General features: G+C 36.1%; 1 protein-coding gene across 1 annotated transcript in view; it reads right to left on the bottom strand.

Moving 5' to 3' along the window:
• Positions 1-21,731, bottom strand: part of CSMD1 (CUB and Sushi multiple domains 1) — a gene marked incomplete at both ends in the record, with an annotated part of 996,476 nt that overhangs the window by 203,041 nt on the left and 771,704 nt on the right. The window contains 4 exons of the mRNA XM_079550635.1: positions 593-808; positions 1,947-2,063; positions 7,237-7,425; positions 13,698-13,885. Coding sequence (XP_079406761.1) covers positions 593-808; positions 1,947-2,063; positions 7,237-7,425; positions 13,698-13,885 — 710 coding nt within the window. The remainder of the gene's footprint in view (positions 1-592; positions 809-1,946; positions 2,064-7,236; positions 7,426-13,697; positions 13,886-21,731) is intronic.

Here is a 21,731-nt window from a genome sequence, read left to right as displayed (position 1 = left end):
GTTATTCTCAGAAGAAATGACACTCTTGGACTAACAGTGAAATACAGATGTGTTAAGTCATATGTTTCCAGACCTTAGAATTTTACCTGCAGGACCTGGTGGGGTTTATAGTTTCTTTCTACTACTCAGGATCTTCCCAAATGAGAGTAATTATATGGAAAAATTCTCTATTTTATTCAATAAAGTCAGCTGATTAGTATAGATATATACATTTTTTTAAAATTCTAATATCAGTCTTTGATTAAAATTTGCCTGTGATTTTGAGTTAGCACACTACTGCTTATTTACAGTTTCTTCCCTTTCACTGAAACAGTTCCAATTAGTTTCCTTCTTCTGAAGACTTACTGCTCATCTTTTTTTTCCCCTCTATTTTCTTCCAAGCCACTTTTTCTCGTAGTTAATAGTTCTTTGGAAACAGGGAAAATTCCTTAAAATAATTCACAACCATCTTCTAAATGTCAGCTGATCTTCTAAGATATATACTATACAGTTTAATTTCCTTTTTTATGAGTGTTTCATAACATTTTTCCTATATACAAGTACAAAAATCTGGAAACAATTTCTGGAAATTTAGCATGATATAATATCTTACCTGAAAATGTTATATTGAAGCCTTCATAAGAAATTGAAAAATCAGATATAAATCGAAGTTGTGCAGTAAAGTTTCCGAAGAGGCCAGCTTTAATAGTAGGGGGTAAGACTGAGCCAGTTAACCTGGCTACTGGTTCTGCGAAGCTGCCATCTTCAGTGATGAGCAAATAGTCATGAGAGCTCTCAAGATGAAAAGTATGAAATAACAGCTGCACACCTATAAAATTATTAAAAAGAGAAAAAACGATTTCACAGAAAGTTATTCTGTTTCATTAATCATAGGTAGCACAGAGAGTAAAAAGAAAATGATATGGAAAGATCTTTAGAAAAAGTCATTCATGAAATCAGAATCTGAAATCTTATTTCTTTAGAATTGTCTCATTATTAAACTAGCATACACAAGGACTAAGGCAATGTAAGTTTTATGTACAGTCTTCAATATACGAACACATGAGTTCGTATTAGCTAGAGCCTGTCCTTCACTCAAGTAACGACTGCCTTTCCAGTTATCAGCTTTCAGTCTGACAATGAATTGAATTTTCCACTAAAGTTAGCTTTTCAAATATAATTATTTATTGAGGGCAGAGGAAGTCTTAAAAAATGTTCACACATGTTTTACATTTGAAAATGCCATACTAGTCTTAAACAAAAGTCCGACCTGTAAGTAGATTCCGAATAGCAGAAACTTCCAATATGTTTCTCAGACTGATATCAAAAAAAGCTAAGGCTTACCTTGCCATAGGAAAGTAATTGAAGAATATTTCATTATATTTCATTATATTTTGATTCAGTGTTACCATTTGTACTTTCTAGGCTTTTATTTTTCGTTAGTTCTTAAATGTATTTCACTAACGGATAAACTGCTAAGCTTAACTATGCACTCAAATGTTATTCTACTGTGTATACAGCGTGAAGATATATAAGATTTTTGAGCTTAACCATTTGATCCTAGTCTGAAATCTAACGTACTAAGACACAAATCAAATTTGCTGTTTCGTGTTTAATAATGGAGAACAGTTATCAACAAGGCCCTGGCAGTTTTCACCAAGTATTTTAGTTCCATTTAATGAGTAACAATATAAATATATTCTGGCTCTTCTGCCTTCTACCCTTTTTTTTTTTTTTTTTTTTTTTTTTAATAGGGACACATTATCTCAGTTCACTGTTAAAAGAGTACTGCTTTTTCAAAATAAAGACAAACTAGAAACACTACAACACTTGGAGGCATTTATTTCGGGAAGTTAAACTTCAGAAGAATAGCTGATAATATGATTTAAATTGATTCATAAACAACATGTTGTGTTTATTAAACACAGATAGTACATATACACATGGAGTTTGTATTAGATTCTTACCCTTGCCATGTGACACTTCAATAGTCCAAGTGCAGTTTAAAGAGTTTGGATAAAAATCCGGAAAACCTGGAGAAAGAATGGTTCCACTTCTTCCGTGAATATATCCACCACATAATGCTTAAGAGAAGAAAAAAAAAAAAATGGAAAGGAAAGGAAAAGTCACACAGGATGTCCTGTCCTTTATTTAAAAAAAAAGAAAAAAAAATCCTGTTCAGTTTTTTAACAACTCTAAAAACTGAAAAATAGGGTTAAGTATGAAATTCTGAAGTTAATTTGTCTGATTTAAAGAAATTAAAATTAGACAACTATTTATTTATTCTTAAACTAGTCTTTTATAGGGAATTTATTTTTCATCTACAATCTCTTCTGTTAAATAGCAAGATACCAAAATAAATAAAACAGTGTTTCTAAATATTGTGAGTATTAATTCCTATTATAACAGCATTTAAGAAGTAGGATTAATTTTCTTGTGTTTGTGTTTAAACTAACTCACTCATCAATATCCTACAACCAACTTTATTGGGCTATAGACTCATAAAGGTATTTCATGCTATTTATATATATAAAGAAGAAAAAAAAAAAAAAAAAAAAAAAAAAGAAAGAAACAAAACATATATTTTCCAAAGAATAGAAAAGGTTATTTGCTATTTGACTGTACCTATGATATTCAGAGAAAAAAAAAAACAAAAAAAAACGAGTACTTTCCTCTTTTTCAGAGGTTCTGATTGTACCATCTTCTGTATTTTTAAAGGCACAAAAACTACACTAGAAAACATTTTATGCATCCTGCCATTTTGCTAAGCAAAACCAGACAAATTTGCATGGCAAATTAATTAAAGTTTAAGATTTGCTTTGCTGAATTGCCTACTGATCTTATAAATACAGCATGACTACGCTTTTCCCTCATCTGTTAATGTCCAGTTGTTTTTGGTTTTTTTTTTTTTCAAATTTTAACATAATAAATATTTTAAATTACAGCAACAAAGCATTAGGTTGCTTTTAGTTTTCTTCCTCATACAGAGCAATAAAATTTGTCATGAACTAGTTGGAAATATACATAACAAACATTGCAACAAATTATATTTACACATAAAGATATAAAGATGGCATTATAGCTAAAGTTCTGCTTTCATTTCTTACAAGACTAAGGTAATTATTAAAGCTTTTTAAATTGTTAGAATTTACATATTTTTTACATATACTAGGGCTGCTCTCAAACGAATGTCTCCAATTTTATTATGTTGATCCACAACAGCAGAGACTGATGGTAGTGGTATGGCTGAATCTTTCCACCAGTATTCACAGAATCACAGAACTGTAGGGTTTGGAAGGGATCTGTACAGATTATCAAGTCCAACTCCCTGCTAAAGCAGGTTCCTTACTGCAAATCACAGATGTAGGTGTCCAGGTAGCTCTTAAATATCTCCAGAGAATGAGACTCCACAATCTCTCTGGGCAGTCTGTACCAGTGCTCCATCTCTGACAGCAAAGAATTTCTTTCCTGTTTTAGTAGGGAACTTCATGTGATCCAGTATCTGCCCACTGCTCCTTGTTATACTACTGTATCCCACCAAAAGAGCCTGCCCCCATTGACTTGACTCCCACACTTCAGATGTTTATAAACAGTGATAATATCCCCTCTCAGCTATTTCTCCTACAGGCTGATGAGCCCCAGGTCTCTCTGTCTTTCCTCATAAGGGGGGTACCTCAGGTCCTTAATTATTTTTATTGCCCTCTGCTGGACTCCTTCTAGGAAAATAATGCATTTTTTGAACAAAGAGCCCAAAACTGGACACAGTACTCTGGATGTGGCCTCACCAGGGCAGAGAAGAGGAGGAGGATGATCTCCATCAATCATGCTCTTTTTAACATACCCCAGGATGACACTGGCCTTCTTGGCCACAAGGGCATACTACCGGCTCATGGCCAACCTGCTGTCCATCAGGACATCCAGGTCCTTCTCTTCAGAGTTCCTTTCCAACAGGTCAGCCCCTAACTGGTACTGATGCATACAATTATTCCTCCCCAGGTTCAAGACTCTACACTTCATCTAGTTAAACCTCATCAGATTCCTCTCTGCCCAGCTCTCCATCTGTCCAGGTCTTGATGAATAGCAGCACGGACTTCCAGTGTGTCAGCCACTCCTCCCAGCTTTGTATGATCCTTAGCTTCCAGAGGGTGAACTCTATCCCCTCACCCAGGTCACTGAGGAAGATGATCCCTGGGAAATACCACTAGTTTAAGGCCTCCAGCTAGACTCAACACCACTGATCACGAAATTGAGCTCTGCCAGTCAGCTAGTTCTCAAGCTATCTCACCATCCACTCACTTATCTGATACTTTCTTAACTTCTTCACATAGATGTTGAGGAAGACAGTGTCAAACGCCTTGCTAAAGTCAAAGTACACAACATTCACTGCTCTCCCCAGCTGGTCACGACATCATAGGAGGATAAGATGCTGGTGGGACATGATTACATGATTTCCCTTGGTGAATCTATGTTGACTTCTCCTGAGAACCTTCTTCTCTTCCAAATGCTTAGAGATGGCATCCAGAACATGCCGTTTTATCAACTCTTCTGGGACAGAAATAAGGCTGATTGGCCTGTAGGTACTTGAATTGTCCTTTTTGCCCTTTTTGAAGCCTAGTGTGATGTTGGTTATCCTCCAGTTCTCAAACACCCCTCTTCACCCTTCAAAGATGATAGAGTGTGGTTCAGCAATCTTAGAATCAAAGAATCACCAAGGTTGGAAAAGACCTACAAGGTCACCCAGTCCAACCATCCACCTCTCACCAACCATTCTCACTAAATCATGTCCCTCAGTGCAGTGTCTAAATATTCCTTGAACACCTCCAGGGTCAGTGACTCCACCACCTTCCTGAGCACCTCGTTCCAGCACCTGACAACTCATTCAGAAAAGTAGTATTTCCTAAAATCCAACCTGAATCTCCCCTGGAGATTCACCTCCATTAGTACTTATGGGTTCATGATTTTGTGTGTGTCAATTTTGGCTAAACACTCTTTGATCAGGTTCACCTTGACCAAGGTAAAGACTTCCATTCCCCAGATTTTCTCTTACCTCCAGAGTCTAGAATTCCCAAGCAGCAGTCTAAGTAAAAAAAAAAAAAAAAGAAAAGAAAGAAAAAGAAAAAAAGAAGGCATTCAGCATCTCTGCCTTCTCAGTGTCTACTGTTATCAGGGCACGCAACCTCAGTAACAGACCCACAGTGTCCCTAGTCCTCCATTTACAGGTGACATATTTTAAGAAGTCTTTCTTGTTATTCTTGACTTCCTTTGTCAGATTTAATTCTTTGTTACATCCCTGCAGACTCTGATAACATTCCTATACTCTTCTCATGCAGAGAGACTTTTTTCTTTTCACACTTCATAGACCTTCTTCCATTTGAATTTATTCTTGTTCCTTGCTCATCCATGCAGGTCTCCTGCCATCTTTCCCTAATTTTTTACTTTTAGGGATGCACTGATTTTGAGCTTCAAAGAAGTGATGTTTAAGTGCTGACCAGCTCCCTTGGGTCCCCTTACCTTCCAATGTGCTAGCCCAGGGAATAACTCCAAGTAGGTCTTTGAAGAGGTCAAAATTAACTCTCCTGAAATTAGCTCTCCTACTTGTTGCTTTACTTCTTCCATAAAAGATCTTGAATTCCACCATCTCATGACTGCTGCATCCCAAGCTGCCCCCAACCTTTACAACCCCAAACAGCTCTTCCTTGTTAGTAAGAACAAGGTCCAACAGTACATCTCTCCTCGTTGGCTGCTCCACCATCTCTGCCAGAAAGTTATCTTCAGTGCACTGCAGGAACCTTCTGGATCGCGTGTGCCTGGCTGTGTTGCTTATCCAACAAATATGTTTATGATTGAAGACCCCCATAAGAACCAGTGCGTGGGATCACAAAGCTACTTCCAACTGTTTGTAGACTTCAACTTTCTCTTCCTCATCTGGTGGCCTGAAGGACACTTCCACAACGGTGCCATCCATATGAGCTTGCCTCTTAATTCTCATCCACAAGCTCTCCAATCATTCATCATTCAACTCCAGGTGAAGCTTGATACATTCTTGTTGCTCTCTCACATAAAGAGAAACTGCCTCATAGGCTTGTCTTTCCTAAAAAGGACACACCCATTCATGACATCACTCCAATTGTGTGAGCTGGTTTACCATGTCTCCACGATCACAGAGAGATCACAGCCTTTTGACCGCAAACGGATCTCTAGTTCCTTCTCTCTATTACCCATGCTGCATGCATTGGTATATAGAAGCTTTAGGGAAGCAGAGGGTGCAAATAACCCTTAAGGGATGCAAGAAGATTTCATTCCTAGTCCCATTCTATTTCATTTTGTTGCCATGTGACAGATAGTAGCAGAAGGACAATCTGTCAAAACTATGTTTGACATAGAATTGCATACGAAGCAAAGGTGTGTCATTAAGTTCCTCCAGGAAGAAAAAAGTTCGCCCATTCATTGATGCTTGCTGAATGCTTCTGGAGACTAAAAAGTGGATGTTAGCACTGTGAGGTGGTGGGTGATATGTTTCAGCTACCTCAGCTGTTGCAGATTTTAATGAGCATGTCATGCAGGCTGTTATTAATTACTGGTGAAAGCACATAGCTAATCATGGTGACTACATTGAAAATTAGTTCATTGCATAGTTTGTAAAAAAAAAAAAAAAAAACAACTTAGAAAACTTTTCAACAATAAAAAGAACACAGAAAGATTTGCTAATACATTTTAGCATTTGCCTTTTTTTTTTTTAAAGATGCACAGTCTCATACTGCATAACCATGAAAGCAACCTCTGTGACTTCCCACATAATTTATTTCTTTCTGGTAATTAAATTAAACCCATATCTACCATTTCTATAAAGAGAAACATGCCTTCATACAAAAACAAGAACGAAGACATGCACACGTATTTTCAGTTTTACCAGTTCTGTATTATCTTGGCTAGTCTACTAACGTTAGACATTTAGAAGAACATAAGCTCTAAATAGTTTTGTTGTTTCCCAACTTCACTATGTCTTGCCTTTTCTACAGTTACTGAACTGCAGATTTCTAATGTACTGAAAAAATACCTGTAAATTTCACCACTCCTTAGAGATATTACTGACTGAAAGTTAATACAGAGATATGAAGTAAAACTTTTATTAACAGTAAAATTAATTTTTAAAAGTATGGATCTTGAAGGTAGGTAGCAGCAATGACAAGTTTAATTAGATCTTGAAAATAAGAGATCAGCTTCCTTGGACTTCTTTCTGATGAACACGACACTTACCATCACAGCTGGGTAACGCGTGATTCCACTGATGGTTTCTTTCACATATGAGCGGTTCTTCATCACTCAGTGTATATCCTGGATCACAGCTGAAAGTTACTGTAGAGCGGATATTAAAGTTGTTTCCATGGCGATGGCCATTCACAGGAATTCCTGGGTCAAGGCAGGAATCTGATTCCAGAGTAACACCTGAAAACACAAAATTTTATGTGTCCCCGTTTTTGAGACAGTATACAGAAAAATCACAGACAAGCACAAATCAATAAGCAAGATGAATAAATAAATCCTAAAGAATACTTGTGAGCATTTGCTAAAAAATGATGTGAAATATTAAGGGGTTTGTTTAGTTGTTGTCAGGACAGTTTTATAATTGTCAATCTCATGGAATAGAGAACCTCAAACTAAGTAGGAAAAAAATAGAGCTCTATATTTGACCAACCAATGGAAAAAAGAGACAACATAAGCATTGAGCATTTGCATATATTGGAAGATGTTAATTTAAAAAAAAAAATTAACATGAGATTCAGAATCACAGAATATACCAACTTGAAAGGGACTGAAGAGTGACTGAAAAGGTTTATTGAGTGCAACTCCTGCCTCCAAACAGGACTATGCAAAAATCAAATCCTGTTGTCTGAGAATGTTGTATATAGGCTTCTTGAACTCCAGCAGATTAGCACCGTGACCATTGCCCTGGAGAGCCTGTTTTAGTGACTAATAACCTTTCTTGTGGTCAGAGCTAATCTAGTAATAGTAATAATAATATTAATCTAGTATTAGTATACTTATAATAATATAAGTAATAATATTAATCTAGCAATAATAAATTGTCCAATATAGTCCATTTAATCTATTCCATTTTTGATGCGGTGGGATAAGTCAACTTTCTTCCGTAAAAATAGTTGCTACCTTAGCAAACAGTACAGTATAAAAAAATCTACACTTGATGAACTAAGAAAAATTTGTAATCTAATGCATCAAAAATAGAAAGGTAATGAAAGCTTATATAGCTATGTAATGCTTATCTGAAAGAAGGAGAATGGAGTAATTACATTGTATAGAAGAGTCTATACAGTACATGACAAAATACAGTATATACAAGTATGACAAAATATATGACAAAAAGTATATGAGAACTCATTATTTAGTGTAAAGTCTCTATTTAATTTTTTGTGGGCTACCACATAAAATTAAGGATTAAGTAAAGGTAGTTTCAAAGAAAGGAAAAAATTGACTTACAATGGCACAAAGTAAAGGTTTTAGAATTTGTGGATATGAAGATTAGAATCAGAATTACAACTGAAAACATGAAAAAAATAATGATTCTATCTTACTCGGAGAAGTATTCCCCGTACCCTCCAGCTATTTTTCAGTTAAGAATTTTGCCAAAAGGTACCTACTTAAATTTTAGATGAGTAAATTTCTTTTAGACGTGACTACATGTTCTTAATGCATACAGAACACTACAGAAGGGAAGCCAGATTCCCTTTATTTGGCTTAAATGGATTAATATAGACTCAAAAAACCCTTTTAAGTACACAACATTCATTACTATAAGTGGCATAAATAAATATTAATAGCACATTAAATTTTAACATTAATACACTATTTTTTGCACAAACTATAAACTGTGTTTTGAACTATGTTACAGTAGATGGAAGTCCATGGCAGGGCGCTTAAAGTTATTTCCTCTTTAAGCACCCCTTTACCCCTTTCACAATACATACACTGTTTTGGGATTCTGAATCATATATAACAGGTACAATTTTATTAGTTTTGTTTTGAAATAAAATATGACTTTCCAGGTATTTTCAAGGACAACAGAGAATGTAGTAATCCTTGCAACTTCCAGCTTTGTAATTGAAATAGTGGTGCTATATATAAAAAAAGTCAGCTTGGGCAAAAGGACTTCACTTTAAGGGGAAAATATTCAGATTTGATGTTTAGCAAACATACACAGACAAAAAAATAAGCATTTTATATTGCTTCTTTGAATAAGATTTTTTTTTTTTTTTTTCTCAGTGGGAGAAGAAAAGCTTAATAGTGGGTAACGTCAAGAGTCCTGACTCTAAAAAGACAACGTTAAAGTATACATGAGAAATTTTGGCATCAACTGATAAACTGTCCAGGGTTTGAAAAATTACACTATTTATAAGGGGTTGAATTGAAGTCTAGATTAAATCTGTATCTTTCCTCTCCCACTCTCCCTAATGCAGTATTTCCTAAAAAGACAGGGAGTCAGCAGCTTCCCCAAAAAATATGATTCTTTGACTTTGCTGTGCTTCAGTGAGAATGACATAAATAAATAATATTCTATCCTATAATTTAATCGTACTCTCTTTTAAAGGAACATAACACACAATCCAAAATGAAATGCAAACATACAAACAAATCAGGTGTGGTACATCACTGTATAATTGAAATATATGGACAAGCATCCTTAAAAATTTTACTGTCAATATTGACATTTCATCAAACATTAATCAATTTTCTGGTATGCTAGCTATATAAGATTCTTCATTTATTATTAAAATGCATATTTTGCAAATGGAAATATAATCAATTTTTTGAAACTGATTAAATAGTTAGAGTTCATTAGATCTCAAAAGAGGAAATGAACCTGTTGATAAATACAATGAATAAAGCATAAAACAGATATACAGCTTCATTAACTATATACTCATATATTACAATTCAAATAGCTAAAATAATTAGAATGTTGCATTGCCTACTACATTAGAAAAGTAAAATATTAAGGTAATATTGGTAAGAGATTGTTTAGAGTGTTCATTGTATGAAATAGATGAAGAAAATAAGGCTGGTTAGACAAGTAGAAACCAAAATGTGGCTAGTGCTATAGCCACTGTTAGCTGACCAGCAGTTCCTGTGCTCTTCAGTGAAAAGAATATTTTGAACAATAGAAACACTTCAGTTAAAAGCAAGAGTGCTATTCTTTGTTATCAGAATAGCTTCATACAGAACATCAGTGAGGCAGGTGTCAGAACACACTTCCAAGCATTAGAATTGGAGGCCATGCAATTAAATTACGGAGGGATCCCAATTTGAATGCATGATTCAGCTAGCATTCATACACCTTGCCCGCCTCAAAACAGCATGGACTTGACCCTGCTACCTGCTGAGAACAGTCTCTGGGGTTGGACTTGATGGTCTCTACAGTTCCCTTCCAACCCCTATAATTCTGTGATTCTAGCTGAAGTTATCCCTACATCTATACCCAGGTACTGAATGGGAAAATGCTAGTTGGCATGGGTTGCAATCATACATGAGATTAGGCTTAAAGTTAAATGGTAGGAATTACTAAAAGATTGGAGCATTAAAGGTTGTCTGGTCGAACTCCCATGCAATGAACAGGGACACCTGGAGGTAGATCAGGTTGCTCAGAGCCCTACCCAACCCAATCTTGTGTGTCCTCAGGGATGGGGCATCCACCACCTTTCTGGGTAACCTGCACCAGTGAAGAGAGAAGCTGATAAGTGAAAATAGTGAAATGGGAGATAAATGAGTAGATAACAAAAGGAAAGAGAAGGATGCTGTTATTACAAGAGCTTTTCTCATTCTTTCTCCAAAGAACCGTTGAAAAGCTCTTTCTCTAAAGAGAACCTGGAGGCTATTTTCAGCGTGGTGGAGACTGCTTATGCTTTGCATGTAAGGATTTCCTGGTACTTTCACAGTCCCTTATCACAATATTGTGTAGTATGTTCTTACATTGGAAATGTTTGTTTAATGGTGTTAAGTATATGAATGTAATCAAGCTTTTCTGTAAATGTTGAAAAGAAAAGAACATTTAATCTCACATGCGGCTGATGTTTGCAGCAATTCTCATTAAATAATTTGATATATTTTGAGTGTATCTTTATATATTTTTGTTACTGAATTTCTGTCTCTGTTCTCGTCACTAGATATGCACTGTAGATTTTCTGATTTTATTCTAAGAGATCTATGCTATTTTTTGACGGTCATCTATAGCAACATCTGAATACATCCAACATTTACATTATTAACTTTTAAAATCTGTATCATTAAAAGAGATTTTTAAAAAGTTACAGCAATGGTTATTATAATATTATTTATAAATGCCTTTCAAAATTGATTCTTTAGGAAAATCATCTACCAATATCTCAAGGTGGGTGACATTTGTATTCTTGAAAACCATTGACTTTATCATAATTGTGTTACCTACCTCATTCATCTATTTCTTGAGAACTATAAACTCTGTAATTTCATGGGCAGTTTCACAAAAATTGCCTTTCTTATTCAAGCTCTCTACAGGTTCTTCTTATTACTCAGAGCAAAATCAACTGCTGAAAGAAAAAAGTTCTTCCCCAATATTCCACTAACATTTTCAAGTGTAATCTGCCACCAAAAGTTTGATGAATCATTTTTCCTATGCTGACTATTCACAAAGACTGTAGTTTGAATGAAAAAGTATAAGAAAGCATTTACTTTATAATTTCTAAAACTGACTGTTGACTGTTTGAATCTTCTCAACACTTTCAACTCAAGTCCACGAAGGCTGCACATTTTAAAAGTTCTAAAAAGTTCTTTTTGAAAAGGAAATCTAAACAATCAAGTTATGATTATTACTGGAAGATTTTCAGGACACTTCCAAATAAAAGTTGATTTTCCAAAGAAAATATTCAGATACTTTTTTAAAACCTTATAGTTGATGGCTTGTTCTTCTACAAGCAAAATTTCTTTAGCACAAGCAACCTCTACAGTAAAGTCTATAACGGCAATCAATTTCAACCTCATCTGTTCCCAGCAGAATATGCAGAATCTCCACTGAATCATTCCATCTGGTTTTGCTCTTTGAAAACTATGAGTTTATCTGCTTAGTACTTCCAGTCTTATCATAACTACATTTCCCCAGTATATGCACATTTGTCAATAAAGAAATAAGAATCAAGAAGGGACCCATGTCTGATACCCATCATAGAAATGCTTCACGACCTCCAAACAGTGACTAGCACAACAATAGAGAGCCTAGAACAAATTTCACTTATGTCATATGAACATTTCATGGACGCAGTGCAGATGATTTTTGCTCTCAGGGAAAAGTAGTGCCAAAAGAAACCAATGTGACCAGAGATGCTGTGACTGAGCCTTGTGAAGCAGACACCCCACATAGACATGAAGTGTTTAGCAAATTTTTTCTGTACAGCTTAAGCTGCAGTATACACTTCATTATGGTTTGTGACAGGTAGGCTATTTTTTGTTTCACAGCATGGAAATTCAGAGCAAGATTCAACTTCAGCTCAAGATGCTTCCACTAACATCTTTATCCTTTCATAGTGAAAATTAAATGATCAGAACAGTCAGGGGAAATTAGGAAATAACTTATTCAGCAAAGTTATAAGGAAAGAAATTCTGTTATCCAAATCAATGTTTCTTGTGCCATTACCTATTGTTATCCTTTCACAAACAGGAAGTCTGCATGGAACTAGTGGATATGGATATGGGTAAGGACTTTGGAAGATCCACGCATTCTAATACAGTACTTGGAAACTAGGTGTCCTACACCTAAAGAAAAATATAAATGCTCTAATGTTCTGTGCTTAGGCAACTTAATAAAGCCCCTGGACTTCATTTCAGGGTGAACTGAACTGCTTCCTGGACTCTGTTGATTGCACTGACTAGATCTCCATGGATCAAATTGGAAATTTGCTTGCCTTTACATGAATTAGTGGCCTTGCCATCGCCCCTTGTCCACATCCAATCTAAAGCATTCATAATCTCCAAGTTTTGATGCAGCTATAATAAGAGTTTGGACAGTCATTACACATGCAATGTGACAGCAAATTTACTGCAGTCAGGTTAGTCTGCAAATAAGATTGGAACAACTGACAGAAGCAATGTTATTTGTGTAGCCTAACCACACTAAACACATGCATTCTTTTCAGTATCTATATGAATAACTACAATATCATGTAAAGGTCAGTAACTTCTGAGAGTTTAACATACGTAATTCTATATAATTTTAAATAAAATAGTGTTATAGTGATTCTAGAGTTCAAAGGGAGACACTATTGTGCACTGAACTGCACCGTGGAATCACTATGGCTAAGGTGCAACTCTGCTCTATATTGCAAAGTACATTAAAAAATTGAGAAAGAATGAGAGAGAGGCAGTGAAGGCGGGAGAAGGGGAACAAACAAAATCAACATATCTTTACCCTGAAGGATGGGTTTCTAAAATGGCTTTCCATTTGGCTAAACACCTAGGGCAAAGAAAAGTCTGCATAAAATGCAGTAACTCATTAAGTAAAATTTTCCAAAATGAGCTAATGGTTTCATAGTTATCTGTCAGTACAAGAGTAAACATAATTTGCCCTTATACAAATATAAATACTGCCATTTATTTGCTCACATCTCTGCACATTTTCAAATTAAATGTTATTTTCAAAATTAAATGAAAAGATGTCAGAGAAATATCAGACTTACTCTCATAGTGAATTAGGAAGCCAACACTGGAACGACTGTTATCTGTAGTGAAGAGTAGATACATGTAATTGCCAGTACTGATAAGGAACTGGGGTGCTTGTGTTCCATGGTATTCTCCAATTAATGGTGATGAGTTAGCTGGTCCATCTCTGACTTCCAAAGTATCATAATTAACCTCAGTCTGAAATCTGAGAAGAAATATATAAGTTTGGTAGGCAGAAGAATGCTTTTAGAAATACAACTCATGTACTGAGGAAGGAAGTCATATATATAAAAATCAGCATATCTACAGATGATTATCTGCAATTCATTTCTGTAAATAACAACTTAGGAAGCTGTTACACATCTTTTTTTCTTGTTTTCTTTTGTCTAACCTTTAAATACTGTATAAAATTTACAGTGTAGTCATAATATATATACTTCAGATCAACCATATGACTGGGTTTCAAAATCACATCTGCAATTGTCTCTTAGAAAACTTTATTGAGAAATTTCTTGCTATCTGGTTAAAAAGAAACAATTTGACATTATAGAAACACCTTAAATAATATTTTATTATTTCATTTAAACAATTTCATTATTTGATATTTGTTGTTTGGCAAAAGCTGTTTTAAATATTCAATGCTTAATATTTTATCTAAATATTCTTTTCTAACACAGTTCACTATCTATAAATAATTTGTTTCTCCTATAAAGTTATGAAGTACTAAACTGAATTTAAACCTTCATTTTGAAATTTGTTACAGATTTCCTTGCCTATCTAAATGTAGAAAATAATAGAAAAAACACTAACAAGAAAGCTGATTTACAAGAAGAAAAAACTTTTAAATCAACAGCTCAATCAATATCTTTGCCAATCACTACACATCACATTTCCCCAGTTCAGAAAACATGTCTGAATGTACAGGCATCCACTACTAGCTGCTTTTAAATCAATGGCTCAGATCTGCTCTTTCTGTAGATGAATATTTAACTGACATTTCTTCACATCAAATTCATTTCTAGGCAGTTTGTGATTATATTAAATATTCTTATGAACTGTAACATCTAAACATTTGCATATCAATTTTCCTATCAAAAAAAGTATATACAATTACACAGATATCCATACAGGTCTGTATACATCTACAGACACAATGTTCTTACTTTTATAAAATGTTTATTTTTCAGATCAAGTATAAAAAACGTGCATGTTCTTCTGAGACTGTTCTATCTTTCCAAAAGAGTTTATTACTTCAACTGTTCAGAGCAAAAAAACTCCATACATGTGCACTTGTTTCAAAATTAATGCTCTTAAGTAGTCTATCTGATACAAGATAGATGTTTAGTGGGTCTGGAGGTAAGAAACTATGCCCTTGTAATTAACGACAATATCACATTACCAAACATTTGAAAAAGCAGAGATACATGTAACATTCACTCAAAGTTAAAATAAACTCTATACTATGTAGGCAACAATGACAGAATGAACATCTTTTCCCACTTTGGCCATTACATTTTACAATCAAATTTGCATTAGGCTTGAAGTCATCTTTACACACACATCAGTATGACTAATAGAATGTAGTAACTTCTGTAGTTCCTGCTCTCTTGAGACCCTAATAACAAAAACACATTCAGAAATCTGAAGGTATCTGCTTAACTAATGACTGGAAACTTTGATTTATGCCTTACAAAAGGTTCTCTCCTCTTTACCCAGAAAACTCTCTAAGTTTGTGGTGCTTTCAACCAAACTACATACTCTGTTTGGGTATACTGGCTAAAATCAAGATGGCTGCTTTCAATGCTATCTACTCAGAAAGTGCAATAAAATGTTTGTGTGCATGTTAATGCATTAAGCATGCTTGCAACTTGTCTCTGGCACTGAAGACAGCAAATATGGAATGACCTACATCCATATTTTTACATACTCTGGCCCTCCAAACATGAAGATATTATTCAAATTTCTTATTATGAATGGTTGCCTGCCCACAGTTTTTCTTGAACCATGCTTGACCTAGCTGACAATAGTTGGCAAGTAGAAACTACCTCAAAAACTGTTTAAACACTGAGTTTTTGAATCTACAAGGTTTTCTAGTTTAGATTACTAAAATAGACAGGGGGCATCACTCAAATACTTGACAATTATTCAGTACCTTTCCATAATTTTAAAGATTATGTATATTGATTTACCCTGAAACAGAATAAGGAAAACAGACACATACTACTAGTTTGGATTTAATACTCTATTTGTACTCATTACAAGTGGACTCAAAATCAATACTTCAATATTTCAATTACTTTAACAGTTGTATTTGTGAGGGGAACTAATTAGAAATAAAATGTTTTTAGCCAGCAACTGCGGTTTTATTAGCAGGGTGGTGTGACAATGATAGGTTGCAGACTTGCTAGAAAAATAAATCTTATAGTAACTCCTACAAGAATCACAGAATCACCAAGGTTGGAAAAGACCTACAAGATCATCCAGTCCAACCATCCACTCTCATCAATAGTTCTCACTAAACCATGTCCCTCAACACAATGTCCAAATGTTCCTTGAACACCTCCAGTGTTGGTGACTCCACAACCTCCCTGAGCAGCTCATTCCACTGCCTGACCACTCTTTCAGATAAGTAGTATTTCCTAACGTCCAGCCTGAATCTCCCCTGGCATAGCTTGAAGCCATTCCCTCTAGTCCTATCACCAGTTACATAAGAGAAGAGGCTGACCCCCAGCTCACTACAACCTCCTTTCAGGTAGTTATAGGGAGCAATATGGTCTCCCCCGAGCTTCCTCTTCTCCAGACTGAACATTCCCAGCTCCTTCAGCCGCTCCTCATAAGCCCTGTGCTCCAGACCCCTCACCAGCTTTGTTGCCCTTCTTTGAACCTGCTCCAGGGCCTCAATGTCTTTCTTGCAGCGAGGGGCCCAAAACTGGACACAGTACTTGAGATGCAGCCTCACCAATGTGGAGTACAAGGGAATGATTACCTCCCTGCTCCTTCTGGCAACACTGCTTCTGATGCAAGCCAGGATGCCATTGGCCTCCTTGGCCACCTGGGCACACTTCTGGCTCATGTTCAGCCCAGCACCAATCAATACCCTGAGGTCCATTTCCTCTACGCAGTCTTCCAGCAACTCTGCCCCAAGCCTGTAGTGTTGCCTGGGGTTGTTGTGGCCGAAGTGCAGGACCCGGCATTTGCTTTTGTTGAATCTCATCCCACTGGCTTCAGCCCAGTGATCCAGCCTGTTCAGATCCCTCTGTAGGGTCTCGCAACCTCAGGCAGATCCACACTTCCAGCAAACTTGGTGTCATCTTCAAACTTACTGAGGTTGCACTCAGTGCCCTCATCCAGATCATCAATAAAAATATTGAAGAGGATAGGCCCCAGCGCCAATCCCTAGAGAACACCACTCGTGACCAGTCACCAGCTGGATTTAACTCCATTCACCAACACTCTGGAGGTGGTTCTAGCCAGTTCTTTACCCAGCCAAAAGCATACCTGTCCAAACCAAGGGCTGCAAACTTCTGCAGGAGAATACTGTGGGAGACAGTGTAAAAGGCTTTGCTGAAGTCTAGGTAGATTATAGCAATAGCCTTTCTCTCATCCACAGATGGGTCACCAGATCATAGAAGGAGATCAGGTTGGTCAAGCAGGACCTGCCCTTCATGAACCCATGCTGGCTTGGCCTGATACCCCAGTTGTCCCGCACATGCTGCGTGATCTCCCTTAGGACAATCTGCTCCATAACCTTCCCTGGCACTGAGGTCAGGCTAACAGGCCTGTAGTTCCCCGGATCCTCCTTACAATCCTTCTTGTAGATGGGCGTCACATTGGCAAGCCTCCAGTCTTCTGGGATCTCACCAATCAACAAGGAGTGCTGATAGATGTTGGAAAGCGGCTTGGCTATCACCTCTGCCAGTTCCTTCAGCACTCTCAAGTGAATCTCATCTGGCCCCATGGACTTGTGGCAGTCCAGTTGGAGTAATAGATCTCTGTCTGTTTCCTCCTGAATTGTGAGGGGTTTTGTCTGCTCCCCAGACGAGATTACCAGGTCAGAGAGTGAAGTACCCTGAGGATAACTGGTCTGATCTTCAAAGACAGACGTAAACAATGCATTCATGTCTCTGCCTTTTCCTTATCCTCAGTGGTCACATTCCCATCCAGTAAAGAATGGAGATTCTCCTTGGTCCTCCTCCGACTGTTGATATATTTGTAAAAGAATTTCTTGTGCTTTTTTACCCCAGTGGCCAGGTTGAGTTGAAGCTGGGCTTTTGCCTTTCTGATTTTTCACTCTGCACATCTTAACAACTTCTTTGTATTCTTTCTAAGTTGCCTGTCCCTTCTTCCACAGGAGGTAGATTCTTTTTTTCTTCCGAAGCCTCAAGAATAGCTCCCTATTCATCCACACCAGTCTTCTTCCCTGCCCGTATATTTTGTGGTGCAGGGGGACAGCCTGCTTCTGCACCTTTAAGACCTCCTTCTTGAAGTGCGATCAGCCATTTTGGAGCCCTTTATTCTCTAAAACTGAATCCCTAGGGACTCCCCTGGGAACTGCTGCCCATTACATTGATCTTTATTTACAGAAGATTCTAGTTCATCTCAAAATTTGAAACTTATTTCTAGTTAACTTTTCTGTTTTTAAGACTTGGAGCATTATAGCAACCTCTGCACTATCACGGAAAAAAAATAGTATAGGAATTTCTACATCCTTACTGAAAGTGCTTAAATAAGAGTAATTTAAAAAAAAAAAAAATTAATTTCTATTAGCATACTTATATTGGTTAAAAAAAAAAAAATAGGACATTCTCCAAATGTCCCAGAGAATTTTAAGAAGTCTTAAAATCTGCTATTTTTCATAAATTTAGGCAGATTTTGAAGAGGCTTGTTTTACCAGCTACCCAATGAGTTTTCATCATTATTCAAAACAACAAAAAATTTCCGTTCAGCATTTACCCTTCTAAGTTCTTTCCTTCTGACTCAATCAGACATTATTCTTTTGTTGCCCTTCCAGGTATTAGCTGTAACCTGAAATGCAGAATGTTTCAACGTAAAACATTCATGGGGTTATTTTATCATCTGCTGCTACTTCTGGAGAGTTTCTAAGTACTCTAAGTACTAACGGATATTTGTCTAGCAATATTGAAGTCTCATTAGCTCAAGAGGGAGCTCATTTACATTATGAATATCACATGTATGGTACAAAATTTCATTCTGGTTGCTGCATTTGTGATGGCAAGACATGCAATGAAATATAAGAGGATTTTATTTTCCCTGGACTAGACAAAATACATGAAAAATATTGTACCCGTTGATTAATGGATTATTGGTGTTGATACTGATTTTGCTTAATGGTTTGTAATTTAATAACATTACGTCAATCAGGAGAGTTAGCTTCTTTTAAATTATAAACAGGTTTTCTACTCAAGTTTTGATCTGGGTAGCAAAACTGTCATATTAGGAGAAAAGAACTTTTATGCAAAGGGATATAATTTTTTTTTATCATCAACTTGCAGCACTCTTAAAGTTATTTATTCTATGAATCAATAATGCCATACAATTTTCAAAACCAACCAGGAACACTGGCATAAAGTTCCAAAGGGAGTTTTCCTGTCTACCAAAACCATTGTACTTAACAGCATGACTAACGTGTTACTGAAATATTTAGAGAAAGAAGACCAAAGTCTTGTCTTAAAAATGCTGAAACTTTTGTTTAATTTCATCACAGCTTGATTTGTACATAAAGCTGTATAATTCTGTGAATATGTGCATCTGCTGAAAATTCAGTAAATGTAGTCTTCAAGTCTACCATATGGCATGGGAAAGTATGTTTTCCATTAATTTCTTGAGAAGTACAGTGGTCACACTGTTAAAGTATGCAAGTACATGCAACCTGTTTCCTCTTATAAAAATTAAAATGCTCCATTTTACAACTAAGACGTCTCTTTGCTTTCACTACATTTTGAAAGAAATCCTGAAACTTCCAGCTTCTGATAATTAATTTTAAACTGAAAGGGCAAAGCTAATGAATATAAGCTTGTAATTTATACAGAAAGATTTTAACAAGAACAAGAAAAAATGGTGTCTTAAATTCTGGAACTTCCTATTGAATGTATGAACACAAACCAGCAGCATGCCCAGGTGGCCAAGAAGGAGAACAAGCTGGGAGCTGGGATTGTTTAGTCTGGAAAAGAGGAGGTTCAGAGGAGACCTTATTGCTCCCTACAATTACCTGAAAGGAGAGGTTGTTGTGAGGTGGGGGTCAGCCTCTTTTTACATGTAACTAGTGATAGGATGAGAGGGAATGGCCTCACGTTGTGCCAGGGGAGGTGCAGGTTGGACGTTAAGAAATACGAGCTGCCCAGGGAGGTGGTGGAGACACTGATCTGGGAGGTATTCAAGAAATGTTTAGATGTTGTACTGAGGGACATGGTTTAGTGGGAAATATTGGTGATAGGTGGACAGTTGTACTGGATGATTTTGGATATTTTTTCCAACTTTGGTGACTCTATGATTGTATGATTCTATGAAAGCAAATATCCATTACAGAGGTGACATAGCAATTTAATGAAATAATTTTTTAAACAGCTTCCATCCTTCCCTGTTGTTACTCTCTCTCTTTGTTATTGACTTTAATCAAGTTATAAAAAAAAATAAAATTATAAAACAGGACAGAAAAGGAGTTTCAATAAACTAAATATATAGTTTATGTTAATCTTTCGCCCTACAGTAGTTTCATCACCACAGACATGATTCCAAAACTCCTATGAATGTATTAGAAGTTCTCATTCATGTTTCTTTATAGAGAGTGGTAAGAAATGTAACAGTTCAGTGGTTAGTGCAAGCTCTCAAAATCCATCCATTTTATATATTAAGGTAGAATACTTTTTCTTACATGATTCGTTTTACATTTACTTAATCTAACTACAATTTTGTTGCCTACATATCCAGCCCTGTAAGATTCTTCAGCACTACTTCGGTCTTCTATGTTTTTTAATACCCTGAGTGATTTGGTATCATCAGTCCATTTTTTTCCTTTTTAAGATGATTTCTGAGCATAACAAACAGTTGAACACAGACTGCTAAACAACACATTTTACTGTAAGATTATTACCCCCTGTTAATTACATTTTTTATCAAGCAATTTCCTTCTTTGTATTAAAATGGTGCTTTTTAACAGCCATTTACAGAATGAGATGCAAAATAAAAAATCACATTTTGGAAACCTGGGTAAATTATATCCAATGTATTTCTATGCTTTCTGACATCAACAAACAAAATCTTTTAGAAATGCCATACTTCTCTTTCCTTTGTATTTCATATACACTGCACTCAATTATTCAGATGTTTCAAACTTTGTATTCATTAAGGACACCAGAGAGAAGAAGGCTGTCAGTTCTGTTCACTTGCTGTTCAAGTTTTTCCTAGTAGCCCTGCTTATTTTAGTAGGTTCCTAGTGGCCCTGCTAAGTAACTAGGACTCCAATCTGCAATAAATACTGTGTTTCCCAAAGCACATGAGGACACCAAACTAATTAGTAGAAGTGAGATATGGAGAAACTCACTGAATACATAGAAGACAGATCTTTTGTTTTGCCCTCTAACAGTCACTTTCACATTCTTCTGTTCTTCTCTCCATTCATTTACATATTTTTTGTCTCTGCACTTAGACATAGAAGGCTTATAAATATGTATTAATGAATAATTTTGCTCATCATTGTGGAGTCTGCAAAGGTAAAACTAGATATAGACAACTGCCTCCCCTTCGGCAACAGTAATACAGGAAGGCCACTGCAGTCCAGCTCCAGGCACCATCTTTCATATTATCTTTTACATCTTTCTCTATGTCAAATGAGTAACTAGTGCGCCATTATCATCAAGCAACTAAGCAAATGGCTATTTCTTACATATTTTACAAAGATGCTGAAGGGTGAATATCTTCGTGTGTTAATCATAAATGGAATAGATTCTAGTATGATTAGAAAACAGATCTAACTGAGATCACAAAGAAAATTGAGGTCTCAGAAAGATGAAATATAGTGCAGTTCACATTCC

Source organism: Tetrao urogallus (genome assembly GCF_951394365.1).
Source record: "Tetrao urogallus genome assembly, chromosome: 2".
NCBI lineage: Eukaryota > Metazoa > Chordata > Aves > Galliformes > Phasianidae > Tetrao > Tetrao urogallus.
This window is presented reverse-complemented; position numbering and strand designations above follow the sequence as displayed.